General features: G+C 33.4%; 5 protein-coding genes across 5 annotated transcripts; 3 read left to right on the top strand and 2 right to left on the bottom strand.

Moving 5' to 3' along the window:
- The first annotated feature begins 1,061 nt into the window (after window positions 1–1,061).
- On the top strand, window positions 1,062–3,520 carry LOC107616246 (heparanase-like protein 2). The gene is made up of 9 exons (XM_088500248.1): window positions 1,062–1,283; window positions 1,392–1,428; window positions 1,599–1,779; window positions 1,884–2,038; window positions 2,143–2,376; window positions 2,467–2,656; window positions 2,737–2,862; window positions 2,952–3,051; window positions 3,147–3,520. The coding sequence occupies exons 1-9, from the start codon at window positions 1,062–1,064 to the stop codon at window positions 3,507–3,509; spliced, it is 1,608 nt and encodes a 535-aa protein (XP_088356374.1). The 3' UTR covers window positions 3,510–3,520.
- Window positions 3,521–3,834: 314 nt separating this feature from the next.
- LOC107617087 (dirigent protein 25-like) lies at window positions 3,835–4,625 on the bottom strand. Its single transcript, XM_088500447.1, has one exon. It carries the CDS (start codon window positions 4,623–4,625, stop codon window positions 3,885–3,887), a length of 741 nt encoding a protein of 246 aa, XP_088356573.1. The 3' UTR covers window positions 3,835–3,884.
- A 623-nt stretch (window positions 4,626–5,248) lies between these two features.
- Window positions 5,249–10,154, top strand: LOC107617860 (spliceosome-associated protein 130 A). Its single transcript, XM_088498138.1, has 5 exons — window positions 5,249–5,281; window positions 5,401–8,590; window positions 8,962–9,453; window positions 9,570–9,726; window positions 9,847–10,154. Exons 2-4 carry the CDS (start codon window positions 5,576–5,578, stop codon window positions 9,705–9,707), a joined length of 3,645 nt encoding a protein of 1,214 aa, XP_088354264.1. The 5' UTR covers window positions 5,249–5,281; window positions 5,401–5,575; the 3' UTR covers window positions 9,708–9,726; window positions 9,847–10,154.
- Window positions 10,155–11,276: 1,122 nt separating this feature from the next.
- LOC107619040 (caffeoylshikimate esterase) lies at window positions 11,277–15,675 on the bottom strand. Its single transcript, XM_016321251.3, has 8 exons — window positions 15,452–15,675; window positions 15,321–15,359; window positions 15,119–15,245; window positions 14,900–15,046; window positions 14,683–14,813; window positions 12,793–12,930; window positions 11,744–11,842; window positions 11,277–11,664 (listed from the first exon to the last, which is right to left on the bottom strand). Exons 1-8 carry the CDS (start codon window positions 15,452–15,454, stop codon window positions 11,392–11,394), a joined length of 957 nt encoding a protein of 318 aa, XP_016176737.1. The 5' UTR covers window positions 15,455–15,675; the 3' UTR covers window positions 11,277–11,391.
- Window positions 15,676–19,718: 4,043 nt separating this feature from the next.
- Window positions 19,719–20,318, top strand: LOC148546857 (uncharacterized). The gene is made up of 2 exons (XM_088497957.1): window positions 19,719–19,769; window positions 19,851–20,318. Exons 1-2 carry the CDS (start codon window positions 19,719–19,721, stop codon window positions 20,316–20,318), a joined length of 519 nt encoding a protein of 172 aa, XP_088354083.1.
- The last annotated feature ends 447 nt before the right edge of the window (window positions 20,319–20,765 follow it).

The following is a 20,765-nucleotide window of genomic DNA, read 5'->3' as shown; positions in this document are numbered from 1 at the left end:
ATTATCCAATTATAAAATTATTTTTATTTTTTTTATAAGATTTTTTAAAAAAAAATAATTAAAAAAAAATTTTTAAAAACTCATCCAAACAAGGATTAAATGCTTAAAACACATGTTAGGTTACTATATAGTTCATGATCATTGGTCAACGATATAAACGGTAAATAAATAAAGTAATTAAAAAATATTTTTATATTAAAAAAATCTTCCTAGAGTGATTTTTCTGTTTTTTTTTTTTTTTTTTTTGCGTTCTGTCCAGTTGTTTAAACCTTAAACAAAAAAAAAATTTGAGGAAATGAAATAAAAAAAATTGTTAAAGTTAAATTTGAGCCCAAATATTATAATAAAAAATATAAAATAGCACCTCATACAAAAAAAAAATAAATTAGGGATTAGAATAATTATCTTTTGATAGCAAATTAAATTTAAGAAGCAGTATTTAAAATAAAAAAAAATTCAGACAAAAAAGATTAAATTTAATTTTCACATAAATCGAATTAAGGTTTGTTTGGATGCCATTCTTGAAAAGATATTTTTTTAAATGATATTTTTTAAAAATATCTTTTACAACAATAAAAGTAATTTTATATTTGGATATCTTATACAAAAGATTTTTTTATCTATCAATTATATTTGAGTAAAATAAGATAAAAGTATTTTTTATTTATTTATTATGTGAAAAATATCTTTTTTTTAAGCAAAAAATATCTTTTTAAAAACAGATATAAATTTTAGTTTCTCAAAAAAAATATTTTTTATTTTTCTAGTATTTTTATTTTTACTATTAAAAATTTACCAAAAATACTAAAAAAAAAAAATTCATTAAAAAATATCTTTTTTTATCTATTTAATGACGTCTAAACAATTATTTATATAATTTTAAACTTTAAATTATTTAAGATAAACATATCTTTTAAATTTAAAAATATCTATTCACTTAAAGGTAGTTATAGCTAACCACACTATTAACACTATAAATAGTAGATAGGGATGATATAAATCATATAATAAACATCAATAGAAATTATTCATAGTATATTCTCTTCTATTTTTGTTCCACAATGGGTGTGAATCAGTGTGTGAAAGTAACTCTCTTTTTAAGTCTCTTAGTATTATTTTGCTCTTCTTTTTCTTCATCAGAAGATGTGAAGCTTAAAGTGAAAGGGGTCACAAACATTGCTACAACTGATGAGAATTTCATATGTGCAACATTGGATTGGTGGCCATCTAATAAATGTGACTATAACCAATGTCCATGGGGAAAAGCTGGGATTCTCAACCTGGTATTTTATTTATTTTGTTCGATATTATTCAAAATATTGTATGCATTTTTAAATATCATAATGATAATTAATTATTGTTTTTGCAACCTTTTTGCAACCTTTTTGCAGGATTTGAATAACACGATACTCTCAAATGCAATCAAAGGTAAGCCATATTTTCTCTAAACTCAAACCATTTTAATTAATATATATTAGTCATAATTGATTTTTATTATGTTAGACCAACTTGATTGAATTTGATTAACAAAAAAAACTTGGATATGTAGTATTATTCTAATTAATCCAACCATTTAATTGCTTTTAAAATTGTTGCAGCATTCAATCCTCTGAGGATTAGATTAGGAGGTTCACTACAAGATCAAATTATTTACCAATTTGGGAAGCAAAAGCACTGTCCAACTATGAGAAAGAAAGAGAACGGCTTGTTTGGATTCAGTGTTGGATGCCTTCCCAAGAAGAGATGGGATGAAGTGAATCACTTTTTGAACAAAACCGGGTAATTAATTAATTAATATATATATTATTTTAATTTCTCAATATTATTATAATTACTTCACAAATAATCAATCTTATCTTATCTTATTCACTTATAATTTGCAGTGTCAAATTTACATTTGGCTTAAACGCACTCGTTGGCAAGAAAAATTCTAAGGAAGACCAATTAAACTGGAAGGGAGATTGGAATCCAAACAATGCCATAAGCCTCATGAAGTACACTGTCTCAAAAGGATACAATATAGACTCATATGAATTAGGTATCAAATTAAATTGAAACCCTTTAATTTTTATAATTTATTAATTTAATTTTTACCCATGATTTTTTTATAAATTTAACATCTTGTGCTAATTAATCATATAGGAAACGAGCTATGCTCTGAAGGAGTATCAGCAAGAATAGATAGTGTTCAATATGCAAAAGATATCACAAAACTAAGGCACATAGTTAACTCATTATACCCAAATGCCACAACAAGACCAAAGGTGATGGGTCCAGCTGGATTTTATGGTAAAGAATGGTTTGATAGCTTCTTGCAACATGTTGGACCTGGTGTCATTGATGGAGTTACACATCACATTTATAACCTTGGTGCTGGTACGTTTAATAATTCAGAATGTTTTTTGTTGCTTGATTAATTTTTTTAATTCTAAGAATATAATTGAATTATAAAATTATATTATATAGGTGTTGATAGGGATCTTATTAGCAAGGTTCAAGACCCATATTTTTTGAGCAAAATTGCACAAACTTTCAAAGATGTTTCAACGGCCGTGAAGGAATTCACACCATGGGCTGGAGCATGGGTTGGAGAATCTGGTGGAGCTTATAATAGTGGAGGCAAAGATGTATCACATACTTTTGTTAATGGCTTTTGGTAAGTTTTTTTTTTTTTTTTTTTAAATTGAATTTCAGCTCTCTTTTTTTTAATAATTTTTTAATTAATAATAACTATAGGTATTTGGACCAATTGGGTATGACATCAACCTTCAACCACAAAGTTTATTGTAGACAAGCTTTGATTGGAGGAAACTATGCTTTGCTAAATACAACATCATTCATTCCTAATCCAGATTATTATGGGTATGTCATATATATTCATTCATATTTATATAAGTAGTTAAATTAAATGTCATTTTTAAATGAATAACAATTTTATTTTCTTTAAACAGAGCACTTTTGTGGCATCGGCTTATGGGAACCAATGTGCTTTCTATTTCTCATGATAGTTCATCATATCTACGTACATATGCTCATTGTTCTAAACAAGGGGTAAGTTAATAATTTCATTTATACATTTTATTTTTTTTATTTTAAAATAATTTTTCAAAAATTATAATATATTGTCAAATTAATTATTGTCTCAGAACGGAATCACATTGCTACTAATAAATATGGAGAATTCAACATCTTTCGATGTGTCCCTTGTGAATGACATGAATCTTTATCCAGAGGAGTTGGCATCAGAAGGAGTAAACACAGTGAATTTAATGGATTCATTGAAAAGAGAAGAGTACCACTTGACACCTAAAGATGGAAATATTCAAAGTGATGTTGTGCTTTTGAATGGAACTCCATTGGAACTTACCAAGTCGAAGGAAATTCCAGAGCTTAAACCAAAGATTGTTGATGCTTCTTCCTCTTCTCCGATCAAAGTTGCACCTCATTCAATAGTCTTTGTGCAAATCAATAATTTCAATGCACCTGCATGTGCACCTCCTACAAAATAGATTATTATTTATTAGGGTTCTTTATTGTTTCTTTTTTATTTTTCTTATAAAACTTAGATAGAGTTATTAAGACTTATAGAGCATATGCATATATATGTACTTTGCTGGGAATAATTTATAATTAAATTTCTTTTATTTTCAATTAGTTATATACTTATTTTTTTTTATTATTGGTAATTTCAAGGATACTTATATTATTTACATGATTAAAAACTAACTGATTAACTGACACTATAATATTGTTTTATATACTTATCTTTTTTTATAAATACTGATATATGAAAACGCAACAGAGTTTCTTGAAATAATTACTCTTATAGCAATATATATTAGAAACTTGTACTCAAAGTATTTATCTGGATAGTTTAGAAACTACTAACTAAGATACACATCAAACAAAAGGAACTTAGAACTTGTCACTTTTCCACCTTCTGCATTAGACCCTACTCTGTCCACAACCTTAACTGCAGCATATCCATTAGCACCATTGTACTTTCCGGTGCCTCCAATGACCGCAACATGCGACTCTAAGACGTCGGTCCTATGTACTCCAAAGATTGTGAGGCCATCTTGATAATACTCATCACCCTTCAAAAATCTTGCTGTGATAGCCATCATGTGGCTAGTTCTGTCTCCTGAGCTCGCCACATAGACACCTTGCACTTGTCCAAGTTTCTCTAATTCAGCTCCGACTTGAAGCAATTCCTCGTCTATCGAGGTTACCAATCCAAACTCGAGTTCTTGAAGTGTGGCTCTAGTAGGGAAAGAGAATCCAAAATTAGAGAGACCAAGTGTTTGTTGTGTGGATTGTGGTATTGGAATGGCTCCATTGGGAGGGAAATGGCCTAGGGGCTTTTGGAAGGGTAATTGACCAGTGACCTTAGTGGTGGCAGGTTTCTCTGGAGGCCTAGAATCTGTGACATTGTTTAGGATATCCCTCATCAAGAATGTTATTTTGTGATGATGGGCATGGTTGTGATTTTGAGTTGAGTTGCCAAGGGTTCTGGCTGAGGAACATTGGTTTATGGTGGTCATGAACAAAAGTAACATGGCTAACACCATAAGAGAGAGGAGTTTGGCCATTACTTCATGGTTTCTTTTTGCATTAGGTTGCATGCTTGGTTCATATATAGATATGGTTTGATTTAAGTGTAGTGGTTAGAAACTTAGAATAACTTCAATAATTAAGTAACTTTTAAGGATAGTGAATTTGTTATGTCTATGTATTCAAACTCAACCGCTACATGACTCATACAGTCATACCATATAATCATTTATTAGTGTTTGTTTTTCTTTTAACTTTTTTTTTTAGAAATTCATTAACGGTTCTTAAAAAAAAAAAAAAAAGAAGGCATCTCAATCTTGCCAAACTAAAGAATAATTGATAAATAGAAATTCCATCCACAAGTTTACAAATTAGTGAAAATATAATTATCACGATGAATGGTAGATATTATTTTTTTTTACGAGACTTAAACCCGCCACCTCTTAATTGAATATGGGAAGACTATGCCATTTGAGCTATACTTTATTGGCGAATGGTAGATAATTTGGTTGGAACAAAAAAATAATAAATAGATTTTTTCTTTAGAGATTAATTAGCTAACAAATATATGATTAAATAATCATCATGTAAATAAATCTTATAATAATAATAATGTCATATATGAAATATTTGATATAAATATCGTTTTTTTTTTACAAAATTTATTTAGATTCAATCAAATACATTTTATTATTAATTATAATTTTTAATGTTTTAAATAAATACCGCAGCCAATGAGTAATAGCTCAAATGACATAGTCTCTTCATACTCAATTAAGAGGTTGTGGGTTCGAGTCTCCTATCTTTGATAAAAAAAAAAAAAATACAGCATTCTCAATTGACTAGACCCTAAATTGATAACAAAAATCTGAGCTAGGGTTTATATGTTCACTCGCTGTGACACTGGAAAACCCAAACCTTTTCACTACTTTCTCTTCTCCATTCGTTAATGTCGGTTTAGTTAAGAGCAGAAAAACCTAACCCTAATTTGCATTTTGCTGAGTTCGTAGTAGCCACCGCCATGTACCTCTACAGTCTCACTCTCCAACGCCCCACCGGCATAGTCTGTGCCATTAACGGCAACTTCTCCGGCGGCAAGACCCAGGAAATCGTCGTTGCCAGAGGCAAAGTTCTCGACCTTCTTCGCCCTGATGACAACGGCAGGATCCAAACCATCCTCTCCGTCGAAATCTTCGGCGCCATTAGGTCCTTAGCTCAGTTCCGGCTTACCGGAGCTCAGAAGGACTACATCGTCGTAGGTTCCGATTCCGGTAGGATCGTAATCCTTGACTACAACAAGGAGAAAAACGTGTTCGATAAAATTCACCAAGAAACTTTCGGCAAATCTGGTTGCCGCCGCATCGTTCCGGGTCAGTACCTTGCCATAGATCCAAAAGGTAGGGCTGTAATGATTGGTGCTTGTGAGAAGCAGAAGCTTGTTTATGTGTTGAATAGGGACACTGCTGCTAGGTTAACTATTTCTTCGCCTTTAGAAGCTCACAAGTCACACACTCTAGTTTATTCCATTTGCGGTGTTGATTGTGGGTTTGAGAACCCTATATTTGCTGCCATAGAGTTGGATTACTCTGAGGCTGATCAGGATTCTACTGGCCAGGCTGCTAGTGAAGCTCAGAAGCATTTGACTTTTTATGAGCTTGATTTAGGGCTCAACCATGTTTCTAGGAAGTGGTCTGAACAGGTTGATAATGGCGCTAATTTGCTTGTCACTGTTCCTGGGGGTGCTGACGGCCCTAGCGGCGTGCTTGTTTGTGCCGAAAATTTTGTTATTTATAAGAATCAGGGGCAACCTGATGTTAGGGCTGTGATTCCTAGGCGTGCTGACTTGCCTGCTGAGCGTGGAGTACTTATTGTGTCGGCCGCTATGCATAAGCTGAAGTCCATGTTCTTTTTCCTTCTGCAGACTGAGTATGGAGATATTTTTAAGGTCACGTTGGAGCATGATGGTGACCGTGTCTCGGAATTGAAGATTAAGTATTTTGATACCATCCCTGTTACAGCTTCCATGTGTGTATTGAAGTCTGGGTTCTTGTTTGCAGCCTCAGAGTTTGGAAATCATGCTCTGTATCAGTTCAAGGCTATAGGAGATGACGACGATGTGGAGGCGTCATCTGCTACACTGATGGAAACTGAAGAAGGTTTTCAGCCGGTGTTTTTCCAGCCGAGGAGACTGAAAAACCTTGTTAGAATTGACCAGGTTGAGAGTTTAATGCCAATAATGGATATGAAGGTTAGTAATATCTTTGAAGAGGAAACTCCTCAAATTTTCACTCTTTGCGGCCGTGGTCCGCGTTCATCTTTGAGGATTTTGAGGACTGGTTTAGCGGTTAGTGAGATGGCAGTGTCAAAGCTTCCTGGTATACCTAGTGCTGTTTGGACTGTGAAGAAGAATGTCATTGATGAATTTGATGCATATATTGTCGTGTCATTCACAAACGCTACGCTTGTGCTTTCCATTGGTGAGACAGTTGAAGAAGTCAGTGACAGTGGGTTTCTTGATACAACTCCCTCCCTAGCCGTTTCTTTGATAGGTGACGATTCTCTCATGCAGGTTCACCCTAATGGTATTAGACATATTAGGGAGGATGGGCGTATTAATGAATGGAGAACTCCTGGAAAGAGAACAATTTCTAAAGTTGGATCAAATAGACTTCAGGTGGTTATTGCATTGAGTGGAGGGGAGCTTATCTATTTTGAAGTGGATGTAACAGGTCAGTTGATGGAAGTCGAGAAGCATGAAATGTCTGGAGATGTTGCTTGTTTGGACATTGCACCAGTACCTGAAGGCAGACAAAGATCCCGTTTTCTTGCAGTTGGTTCATATGACAAGACCATTCGTATCTTGTCATTGGATCCTGATGATTGTATGCAGGCCTTGAGTGTGCAAAGTGTCTCTTCAGCTCCAGAGTCTCTTCTTTTCCTTGAGGTTCAAGCATCGATTGGTGGTGAGGATGGTGCAGATCATCCTGCTAGCCTTTTCTTGAATGCTGGCTTGCAGAATGGTGTTTTGTTCAGAACTGTGGTTGACATGGTTACAGGTCAGCTTTCCGACTCTCGTTCCCGATTCTTAGGGTTGAGAGCCCCAAAGCTCTTCCCCATTATTGTAAGGGGCAAGCGAGCAATGTTGTGCTTATCAAGTAGGCCATGGCTTGGTTACATTCACCAAGGGCATTTCCTTTTAACGCCCCTTTCATATGAAACCCTTGAATATGCTGCCTCGTTTTCATCTGACCAGTGTGTGGAAGGTGTTGTTGCTGTTGCTGGTGAGGCACTAAGGATTTTTACCATTGAGAGATTAGGAGAAACATTTAATGAAACTGTAATCCCATTAAGATACACGCCAAGGAAGTTTGTGCTACAACCAAAACGGAAACTTCTGGTGATGATTGAGAGTGATCAAGGAGCACTGACTGCAGAAGAACGTGAAGCTGCAAGGAAAGAATGCTTTGAAGCTGCTCAGGCAGGGGAAAATGGGACTGGAAGTGCAGACCAGATGGAGAATGGTGGCGAGGATGAGGATAAAGATGATCCACTATCTGATGAACACTATGGTTATCCAAAGGCTGAGACAGATAAGTGGGTTTCCTGCATCAGGGTTCTTGATCCAAGAACTGGAAACACAACTTGTCTTTTGGAGCTTCAGGATAATGAGGCTGCATTCAGCGTATGCACTGTAAATTTCCATGATAAGGAATACGGAACTCTTTTGGCTGTTGGCACAGCAAAAGGACTGCAGTTTTTTCCGAAAATGAGTTTGACTGCTGGATTTATTCATATATATAGGTTTGTAGAGGAAGGGAGATCTCTTGAACTTCTTCACAAGACTCAGGTTGAGGGTGTTCCTCTTGCTTTATGTCAGTTCCAAGGAAGATTACTTGCAGGAATAGGGCCTGTGCTCAGACTCTATGATTTGGGGAAAAAACGATTACTAAGAAAATGTGAGAATAAGTTATTCCCCAACTCAATCGTCTCTATTCATGCATACCGTGATAGAATTTACGTGGGTGACATCCAAGAGGTATGTTCCTATTTTATAATTCATATCTATATTTGTTAAACATCTGGGTATTAGTTCTGACAATGATTTTTCCCCATGGCTTCTGGTTTTAGCTTAGCTAGTTTCAGTTTAAGTTGCCTTGTTATAGTAATTTAGTATGTGTCCAGCAAGTTTTAATTTTTGGTTTTTGCTGCTGCGGTTTTGTTAGAAAGATTCATGAGGAATTCTTATTTTAGGAAAGGCTTGAATTTAGACTCTTAGACAAAAGGGTGTTTTTTTTTTTTGGTAGTAAATCAATGTTATCAAATGTCCTGCTGCTATCCATGTCTCGTTCTTACTATGTAGACTTTTCAGCTAACCATGTCCTATATGCTCTCTCTTTCTCTCTCCAGTCTTTCCATTACTGCAAGTATCGACGAGATGAAAATCAACTCTACATATTTGCCGATGATTGTGTTCCGAGATGGCTCACTGCATCATACCACATAGATTTTGATACCATGGCCGGGGCAGACAAGTTTGGAAATGTCTATTTTGTGCGGTTGCCACAGGATGTGTCAGATGAGATCGAAGAAGATCCTACTGGTGGGAGGATTAAATGGGAACAGGGAAAGCTGAATGGAGCTCCCAATAAGGTGGAGGAGATTGTACAATTTCATGTTGGTGATGTGGTCAGTTGTTTGCAAAAGGCATCTCTTATACCAGGTGGTGGAGAGTGCATTGTATACGGAACAGTTATGGGAAGTATTGGGGCACTCCATGCTTTTACTTCTCGTGACGATGTTGATTTCTTTTCTCATTTGGAGATGCATTTGAGGCAGGATCATCCGCCTTTGTGCGGAAGAGACCACATGGCTTATAGATCGGCCTATTTCCCTGTTAAGGTACACTAATGAATAGTACTTTGTTCTTTCTTGCATAGTAGTATTTAATGTTTGCCATCCACCTCATTATGCTTTCATAGTTGACTAATTTCTGATATGCCTGCAAAATGATCCAGGATGTAATTGATGGGGATCTATGCGAACAATTCCCAACTTTGCCAATGGACTTGCAAAAGAAAATTGCTGAGGAATTGGACAGAACCCCTGGTGAGATAATGAAGAAACTAGAGGAAATACGAAACAAGATTATTTAAGAGATCATCATTTGGAAGGGTATTAGTTCCCCTTTGATTATTCTCCACCTCTATCCATTTGAAGTTTTTGTATTGTATGTTCAGTGAGTAACATTTGAGTTGAAAAATTCTTCATAATGTGATTTGGTATTTCTTGCAGGTCGTAGAATTGTGTTCTTTTCTAGTTTTGGATCATTTGCCCGTAGTCAGGTCACTAACAAAGTAAAGAAAACTTGTGTTATCTCATTGATACGTGTAGCATGATTTCTTAATGTTAAGAGGGAGGACTTGTAGTTGTAGAGTGTATTATGTATTGTTGAGAAATGAAATTCATAAGCTTAGTTTGGCAATTTTCTGTTGTAATTAATTGCTAGTAAATGTTTTCACTTTCATTGTGGTTGTGATAACGCGGAACATATACCAGCACCCATATTCAACGTTCAATTATATGTTTAAGTTGGTGTGGAATTTGTATAATCCGGAAAAAAAATCTACGCCTTTAAATAAATAAATGATAATGGTGATGTATTAATGTAGAAGAATAGCTATCAATACTAGTGTACCTTCTTTAAAGCTGAAAATTATGTAATTGTTTCCATATGTCAATGCTTCAGTTAATGAATTCGTCTGGTATGACTGTTAAGTCAGGGTGTATCTCTATGAATTTTTGGTTTTCGCTCTCCTTCTAGGTGTTACGGATTGCTTTTGTTAGTTGTGATATTGACATATAACCTCATAGTTTAAGGCTTATTAGTGTATTATACAAACCGTATCAGTCTTTTTTTTTTTGGGTACCTTTTTATGAGTTATAGCATGAAAACAATTGTATACCTGTATTTCAATTTGTTTATTATACAATAACGTGTGTGTGTGAGAGAACATTCATATAAGAAAAAGTACAAAAGAATAAAAGATTATTTGATCTCCAAATTTAGGGCTGGCAATGGGTAGGGTAGGATAGGGTTTGGACCCTACCCTAACCCTAACCCTACCCGCGAGTGGAAGAACTGCCGAGTTTTTGTCTTATACCGGAATATATTCTGGCTTGGAATCGTCATCACGGAGGCCGATGAGCTCCTCTTCTCCAATGTTACCGACAACGATACCAATAATTAATTAATCACTAAACATATTCTAAGGAATAACTTATCCGCTATTTTAGAAAGAGTTGGGCAAAAGTTGGTAAATCAAGTAGCCATATTATCATATAAACTTACCATGAAATAAAAGTAGATAAAAACATTTTTATCAGAAATCCAAAGTAATAACCATATGCATTAATTGTTAATTTTTTTTTGGACTAACCATAAAGATCTCAATGCCGAGCCGGAAAGCATGCTTCTACGGATAGATAACTCTTGGACCAAAAAAAGGAAAACGACATGTATTTCTCACAGTTCACATATAATACATAATAACAATAATAATAATCAATTTTAAACTTTCAATAAATTCAAGAACCTTAAACAACTTTGCTACTCTTCTAATTGGATCTTTGCTTTGACTTAGCCTTTAGATAAGGTGAATCATGAACGAACGAGTAGAACTACTATGCTCTGTTTGGCGTTAAACTAATTAATGCATGATATATAGTTGAACTAGAGAAGTTCATTATTATAAATTATAAATTAATTCAGTATATACTAACAGTAATGTTTTGTTTTGAGAATCCTAAATCCTAATAATAAATAAAGGCTTTGTACATTTAAGGTTTTAGATGATCCTCATGTTGTTGTTTGAGCTCCCTCTCTATCCTTGTGTTGCCATATTGAGTTTTGTGGTCTAACCAACCGATGATGTCGGAAAACACAATGTTCAAATTCTCCGGTGGCTCTCCGTACAAGAGACCGTGCCACATTCCAGGGTACAGTTTTATTGTCTTGTCTGTACTCGAAGCCACTTCATACAGTTGCTTGCTAACTGCCTTGTCCGTTACTTGGTCCTCCTCACCATGCAGCACCAGAAATGGTAGTGACACCTAAATTAATAATTAATAATTAATTAATTAATTAATTAATCAATCAAACGATGAGAATAATGCTTGAAATTTCACAAACCTCGTTTAGTTTTTGCTCTATTTCTGTACTAACTCTTAGAAGTTCGTAGCCAGTTCTCAGCCGAGGCTTCCCTTTGTAGCAGTATTCATTAGCTCTAATCTGCACAACAATTCACCAAATCACGTATAATTAGATTCTTAATCCATTTCATGTTAAATCACACATGTTACTAACTGTATGAATTTACAGTGATCAATAACTAAATATAACTTAAATAAAAGAATTTGTGAAGGTATTTGTTTTTCGTGTTACGGTGTTTTCTGTTTTTTTTATACTTATTTAAGCAGTCGAATAAATTGATTACTCACTCAATAAATTGATCATCGTATTTTTCTATGTAAGTAAGGCTATAATTACTTTTAATTTAATTAATATTTTTATATTCAATTTTAAAAATAATTAATTTTAGTTTATGCTCATATACATATATTTTCGTATAAAGTTTATAATTGAGAATTGTTAGATAATAATTTAGTTTATACTTGAGAAGGGAGATGTCTTTCTATAAAGATATTTACGTGTCGCATTATTATTGAACGTATTAATGAACTGGTTATTTTTTAATTTTTTAACAAATTAGAATAAAACCGATTTTTTTTATAACAACAACAATAAACCCAATTTTTTTTAGGAATTTAATTGTATTTTAAAATTTTAGAAATTTAAATGTCCGAAAAACAAAAAATCAGGGATATAATTGTCTTTTTATAAAAAAAATTAAAGATATTTAATTTAGATGGTATAATTCGATCGGATAAAATTAGGTCTAATAATTATAATGCAGACAATTAGGTTTATTATTGTTGCTATAATAAACCGACGATTTTGTTCTGGTTTATAATAAAAATAAATTATTAATCGGTTTAATAAGAATGTCCAATAATAACATGATATATGTGAACATCTTTAAAAAAATATTTTTAATGTCTTTATTAAAATAGTCTCTACTTGAGAATTATTAGAAAATAATTTAATTAAACTTATTAAATTATTTAATAATTTTTAAATATTAATTTCATATAAAAACAACTCCACGCGAGTGTAAGTACCTGTTGCCTAACATGGGGTTCCTTGAAGGCGACATCAATGATATCTTGGGTTGGGATTAGTCTCCATGATGGAATCACTCTGCTCAGTGCACTCAATACACCCACCACCATTGCGTTTGGTCTCAAATCATCTGCAATCTGCAACCAAACACATTATTAGACTAAACAAATCTACTTACCAAGCAAATTAATATTAATTAACAAATAATAAGTCACTTTCTAGAGGCAAGGTGCCTTCTAGAAGTGACGTAATACCCGGCAGCTATTGCAACGGTTTAGATTAGAAAATTCTTAGTTCATCGTGGAAAATGTAACCTAAACTTTTGTATCGGTCAATTTTTGACTAATAAGTAATAACTAATAATTATATTATTATATATCATGTGATCATTTCAAAAAAGCACACCTACTACACAATTTCACTAATTCATAATTATTCTCGAGGTATGATTATTGCGTGCAAAGAAAAAAGTTTTGCAATATTTTTTCTTATCCCATATTGATACCTTACTAGAAAAAAAGTAGAGTCTCTAATTACGCAATTTAATAATATTCATCTTTTTTTCATTGTACCAAAAAGTAATATGGAGGAATCTGATGCACAATTTAGTTGAATTGTGATGTCTACGTCAGTTTTGCATCCTTTTCTTATCTCATGAAATTTTCTAGGACTCTAGTTTTCATATACAACGCAATAGGAAAAGAAAAAAGAAAAAGAAAAAAAATTTTTGGAGTAGATATTGAATATTAGGCAAAGAAGTAACAGTATTATTCTCTGGAACCATACAGAGAGAGAAGTAAAGAATATTGTACGTTAGTGTCTACTCAATGTGATTGAATCCCAATTTACTGGGTACTGTATGCATCATACTACGCCTAAAATTACCAAATTGTTGAGGAAAAGGAAAAAACAAAAAGTAATCCAGAAAAAAAGGCAAAATACTAAAAGGTAAAGGGATTAATAATAAGGCCATGGAACGAAAGTAACAACAAGACGTACAATAATAATATTTTGTAATACATGATGATTTTATATGATTTACTCTTATTAAATATTAATTATGTGAGTGATACATGTGAGGCCCAAAAATAGCTAATAATTTATCTGATAAAATGTGCAAAATCCGTTTTTAGAAAAATATTATATATATATATATATATATATATATATATATATATATATATATATATTATTTTTGTATTGAAAAGAAACTGAAAAATAGAAACCGAAAGACAGGGGTAAAACCGAGACTAAATTTATATTATTTGATATTAAAAAAAAGATAAAGTATACTTTTTGTCTTTGAAATTTGCAAAAGTTTCAAAAATACTCCTAAGTTTTATTTTGTTTTAATTTTGTTCCATAAGTTTTTGATTTGCATCAAATATACTCTCGACGGTTAAATTTTCAAAAAATTTAAGACCAATCTAACAATAATGCATGAAAATTATGTTTGATTTACTTGTGTTGAGGGATTATTATTATGAAATTGTTGTTGAGTCGGTTTTAATTTTTTTGAAAATTTAGTCGTTAAAGGTATATTTGATGCAAATCGAAAATTTTTGGGACAAAATTAAAACAAAATAAAACTTAGGGATATTTTTAAAATTTTTGTCAAACTTCAGAGACAAAAAATATACTTTATCCTAAAAAGAATATTGCTAAAGTTTTAGTTTTTTTCCTTAAAAATTTTAGTCCATTTTTATTTTTTGAAAATTCTAAAGACACTAAAATTACATGTCCTAAATCTAAAATTTTAATTTTAATTTTCGATCACTAAATATAATATTAAATCCCAATTCTCAGGTAACAAAGATATGTAATATGTGATGCAGATATTTTGTTGGAAAAAGAGAAAAAAAAAGGGGGGGAAGAAAGAAGAAAGAAACCTTGCACATGGGTGCAACCAAAATGGCACCATCCCAGTAATCTGGCTTTTTCCAGTGCAAAAGCAGGGCCACAGCTCCTCCCATGGATTCCCCTAACAAGAACCTCATCTTCTTTTTGTTTTCTTTCTTTTCTGTATTTATTATTATTATTATTAATGAATCATGATGCCATCAAAAGCAACCAGACAAATAGTCCACCTCAACAAATAAAAATTACCAGAAATTGTGGTGAAATAATGGGAGCAGTCATTGATGAGAGAATTGAAATCAAGAACAAGACCCTGACGCCCATCTGATTTTCCATGCCCTTCATAATCCACACCATACACTCCATATCCTGCTTTTGCAAGCTTTCTTCCTGTGCCTGCATTCATTCATTCATTCATTAAGCATATTTATGTAGTGTAATTAATTATTATTTTAAATTATTAATTACTGTTCATAGTGATGCTGCATTCCATGGCATAGCCATGGCACATGAAGATGATCGCTTTTGGATTCCCATTCGCCGGTAACCATCTGCTTGCAAAAAGCTTCATTCCTCGAGAATTCAATACATATTCCTGCATGCCCAAATCATTTTTATTTTATTTTTAATTGATAAAACAATTCAATTAATATAGTATATAATTATATACCTCTTCATATATGATATTTGCTTCATCACTAGTGCCTGCCTGCAAATTAAATAATACAATAAGTTTATTTACATAATTAATTAAGCTGATGAGAAAGATAGAAAGAGAGAGATGGAAATTAATTAACTAACCATGGAGAATTTTTGAGTTTTGGGGTCCTAAAATATTATGAGAGAATGGGAGAGGGGTTTAGATTTCAGAGAGAGAGAGAAAGAGAGATATTCGTGCATGAAAAATAGGGAATGAATCAGATAATAAGAATGGCGTTAACTTATTTATGTCTATTTATAAGGGGAAGACACAAACAGATTCTGAAACAAAACCTTCCACAATTTCATCATCAATTTCTTATATCTTCATAAGGAAAAATATGCACCTTTTATAATATTTTTTATTAATATTTTATTTTTTAATTATTATCATTTAAATTTTAATCAATTTATTTTCTTAAAATATTATGTATAAAAGTATTTTCATTGGTCAGCAAACAAATCACATAAGATACTATAATTAAGTCAAATATTCTTTTTTATTTGTATGTTAATTCACAATCAAATATATATCTATGTAAAATTTTGATATCATGAATCCAGATATATATAAATATCTTCTAGTTAGTCAATTATTATATGCACTACCATAAATATATTTTAATATCGGTTCAAAATAATTATTACCTTGGCTTTTTTAGTTGATACGCCAATTAATTTATTATTTAAATTGTGCTGATATTCATTGATTTAATATATAATATAATGATGTTATCAATTTAGTTAGAGACTAGAGTAATCAATATTTTAAAATTGAGAAATTTAATTAATTAAAAAGATATATCTACATATTAAAAATTATTTATTATATATTTATATATATTTATATATATTATTTCAGATATTTTTAGTATAAATTGTAAGATTCAAATAAATCGGTCACTTTTATCCATATATAATCGACTACGTCTAATAGGATAAGATAGATTTTGCTTCTTTAATTTTTGGGGGCGCATTATTATTAAGAATTAGTTTAATTAATTTTTGAGTCATAAACTAACATTATCTGAACCCAAAGATAATATTGAAAATCAAGGAATGGTTGAATTGACCAATTAATATAAAGGAACAAGAATATTGTATGCTTATTTATTTTAACATTTTATTACATTGTTTTGCTAACTTTAATAGTAGTTGAATTAATCTTGGCATGAGCTCACTCGTTCTTGTGATTTTTATGTGCAACTTGGAGTTAGTTTAATTTTAATTATTCATCAAATCTTTCTAATTTGTTTGTTGGTCAACTATTCAACTTGTTTTAGTTTTGAGGTGATTCTTTCGTTGGACTTTGAGCTGTTCTTGAATTAACGCCGTTATTCGGTTAAAAAAACTGAATAATTTCGAGTTTTTGGGCTCTTTATTCTTTAAAGGAAAAAGAAATAAAAATATTTTAAATTAACCTTTTTGGTCAATGTTGATAGTTTTGACTTTACAACTTTAAACGTGCAAGCCGTGTGTGAATGGATAAGAACGACCAAGAGCTCAAACTAAAAGTATATACGGGTCAACATTATTGTACCCAGAAAAAGAAAAAGAAATGAGAAATTATATTTGATCCCTTCTCCTTTTCCTTTTTAAAATCCTAATTCTTAAATTATATTTACTATCTGCAAAACGTTGGTATGGCTTAAATAATTCGGTGTTTTCGATTTATTTTATTTTTTAAATTAATAATTATAAATTGGACGGTCTAATTTGTAATTTTGAAAATAAAAAAATTTTTAATGTTAAAATCAGACTATTCAATTTTTATTTTAAAAAATAAAAAATACAAATCGAACCTTTCGATTTATAATTTATTTTTTTCTTTAAATAAATCGAACCTTTCGATTTGTAGTTTATTTTTTTTTTAAACAAATCGGACCGTCAGATTTAAATAAAACACCATATAAAAAAAAATACCAAATCTATCAATAACAATATATTACACATATATTTAATCAATCTAAAAAAATTAACCGCAAAACTTTCCCTTCTCTTTTTTTTTTGTTCTCTGAAATTAGTACACTTTTCAATTTTTTTATTATCAATTTAAGACAAAATTTTCGTGAGAGACTACTATAGATCTGAGAATATAATTTTAAAAACATAATTAAACAACTAGTAATTTCAAAGACTTTTTTTAATTTCAAATATAATTTCAAAAACACTTTAAAAAGTTGTTAACTCGTTTTCTCCATTTACTAATAAAAGCTTTCACACAAGAATGAAGACATCATTCACCGATCAGCAAAAAGTTTTCTGACGTATATACGATTTAAATCTACTACTTCTACTATTCTTATACTGTACAATTTAGAAAACATCATCATCATTATTATTATTATTATTATTATTATTATTATTATTATTATTCCGTCCAAACCAGCCGAGGTATAGGTCCCCAACGAGATTCGCTTAGTTCCAGGAGTTGTGCGTCGTCAGGGAGGTAGTCTCCAAAGGTAACCTCGGTGTGGTGAAACACGACGGCGGGAGCACCTACAAAAAGCACTCCGACGTTCAAGTAAGAATGTGAGTTATGAGAAAATAAGAGAAGTAAATCAGAGTGAGTTCTGTGACCTGTCTCTCTTAGGTTGTTTTTACCCTTATTTTATAGATGATTGGAGCGTCAAGTATTGCCTGATTTGTTCCGATATTGGTGGCTTGGATGATGAGTTCTGTTTTCGCAAGTAACGTCTATGGGATAGTGTATAACTCACGTGCGTGATTGTTTCAGTTTTGGTTTGTTTGTTTCCGAGATTCATGGTCGGATTGTTGTTGTTGATGCTAATCCCGAGCTTAGCGGGGTACACGTCATAGCCCCCAAGCTCGGCTGGCATTGTATGTAAATGATAGACGAGCTTATTGTTGTCGTTGTGTCTTCTGGTCTTGGGCCGCTCCAAAAGTGGTCTTCAATGGTGTTAACTGGTCTTGGAAGGCGTTGCTATTGCTTTTCTTGCAAAACGTGCCCGCTTTTAATGCTTTTATTTGCCGTTTGGGTTATCCACGCTTGTTTAACGGTTGTGAGGTATTTACCCACTAAGTTAGTGGGCTTGCAATAATTTTCCTTTGGGAATTTCGTTGCTGTTTCAAATTCTTTCTGACCTTTGCCATGACTTCTAAAGGTTCGTTTTTTCCTCTGTAGTCTGTTTTCTTTTCTCTATTCTTTCTTCTGGGATGGCGAGGGATAAAGAAAAAGATAAAGTTGTGGAGGAGGATGAATCTAATCCCTATTACTGGGTTCATGATGATGTGAGGACCCGCTCCTCTTCGTTTGTTAGTGCCGACTCCATTAGTGAGCTTCGTAGCTTGCATGTTGTGAAGGAGGGATCTGGTATTGCGGTTGAGTTCCTTCCCTGTTCTAGTGAAGATAGGGTTTGCGAGAGTAGGGGGGATTGGCAGTATTTCTATTTTTATACTCCTTGTCTTATTGAGCTTCACGTTAGGTTCCCGTTTTCTGCATTTGAATGTGATGTGTTAACCCAGTTGAACTGTGCGCCTTCACAGTTACACCCTAACTCTTGGGCGTTTTTGCGTGCTTTCCAGTGTTTAATGAGCTTTCTTTCTGTCCCTTGTTCTCTTGCCGTCTTTTTCTCGTTGTTTCAGGCGAAAGGGGTTCGAAAGGGGTTATGGGTATGTCTGAGCAGTTACCCTGGTCGATCTCTCTTCCTTCTTTATAAGTCTTCCTTTAAAAACTTTAAATCTTTGTTTGTAAAGGTGAGGTCGGTGGAATCTGAATACCCCTTCTATCTAGATGACGAGTTGGTAGAGAGATTTCCCTTATACTGGTGTTCGGAACCTTGTCAGATTCTTGAAGCTGTTGAACGGAGTGAGGAGGAGGAGCGGTTACTAGATTTTTTGGTTGAGAGTTTTGCTGGGGGGGAGTGTTTGTCTATTCCTGACCTTCTTCGCTATTATGACTCTGGTGATATGGATGGTTTGAAAGCATATTTAGGTATTTCTTGACTATTTTGTGTTTGTTTCTCACTTGCTTTATTTATTCTGATCTTTTGTCTTCTGTGTACGTGGACGGGTACCTCTTCTTGATCCAGGGCGTCTTCAGACTTTTCTAAAAAAGAAAAAGGAAAGACTCACCGATGCCTCTCTGGCAGTAAATGAGGGGGGAGGTGATATTGCTCAATCTGTTGCTCAGGCTGCGTCTTCCTTTAAGAGGAAGAGGGATAATGTTGAAAAATCTGTGGAGGTGATCTCGGAGGAAGTAAGGGAAGTTGTTGGAGGTGGTGGGGTTGCTTTTGATCGTCAGAGAAAGCTCCATGGCTTTATTCCTGGCTCTGGATCGCATTCCTTGTGGAGTGATCAATTTGACTTTGCCGATCTTTCTGATAAGGTGTCTCAATACCCTGGAGATATGCTCATGACTCGCCGTGTTGGCATGGAGTCTCTTGGTAAATTTGTTCAGGTAATGCCTGCTATAGTTCGAGCATTTTGGTATACTTTTTCCTTGCCTTTTGACTTTTTGTGGTTTTTTATGTTTGTGTAGATTGTTGCTTCTCGTCTGATGTGTGTTGGTCGAACCACCGAGCTTATCGGTGCCGAGCAACAGGGGATTGTGAATCGAGTTGCCGATCTGGAGAAGTCGCATAATATGAGGATAGATGAGTTGGAAAAGGCTGCTAAGGAGAAAGATGATGCTGTTATCAGCGCTTTGGCTAGGGCAAAGGATTCCGAAGAGGAGGTGACTCGCTTAAGGGATCAGATCCGTTTGCTGCAAGCCGAAGTTATGGAACATGATGTGGCCAAAGGTCGGCTCACTTCTCGTGTTCATGAGTTGGATGAGCATGGTATGGAGATGTTCTCCTATGGATTTGAACGAGCTGTGAGTCAGATCGCTGTGCTGGCCCCGGATTTTGACAGTGATCAGCTTGATATGACTAAGATAGTTGTTGGTGGAAAATTAGTTGTAGATGGAACTGCGGAGGAGCACGATGAGAACGCTCCTCCCTCTTAGTTTGTGTATGATTGTCTATTATTGACTATTTTCTTTTGTTTGACCGAGGTTTGGTCTTGTTTTGTTGATATTTTGAACTATTTTGCTTTGGCCGAGGTTTAGGCCAAGTTAATGATGTCACTTTGTTTTTGATTTTGTATACATCGTTCTCCTTTGTATTTTGTTTGTTAGGCTTAGATTTGAGAGAAACATTCGATAATTTGAATATATTGGGCGTCCGGCCTCGTTAAAACCCTTGCTTAGGCAAAACCCTTTTTGGGAAAAAAGCTCTAAGGGGGGAAAAGAGTGCCTTCATCCGCTGATTGTACAATTTATGATCTATACACTTTCAATGAGGAAACATTCCAGTTTCCTGACACTGGGCTGCCCTGTAATGTCTGTAGTTGGTAAGCCCCCATTCCGAGTACTTTTGCTATTCGAAAGGGTCCCTCCCAGTTCGCGGCGAGC

This window comes from Arachis ipaensis, chromosome B9 (genome assembly GCF_059453495.1).
Source record: "Arachis ipaensis isolate K30076 ecotype BB chromosome B9, ASM5945349v1, whole genome shotgun sequence".
NCBI classification, from domain to species: Eukaryota; Viridiplantae; Streptophyta; class Magnoliopsida; order Fabales; family Fabaceae; genus Arachis; species Arachis ipaensis.
The sequence above is the reverse complement of the archived record's forward strand: the minus strand, read 5'-3'. Positions and strand labels throughout refer to the sequence as shown.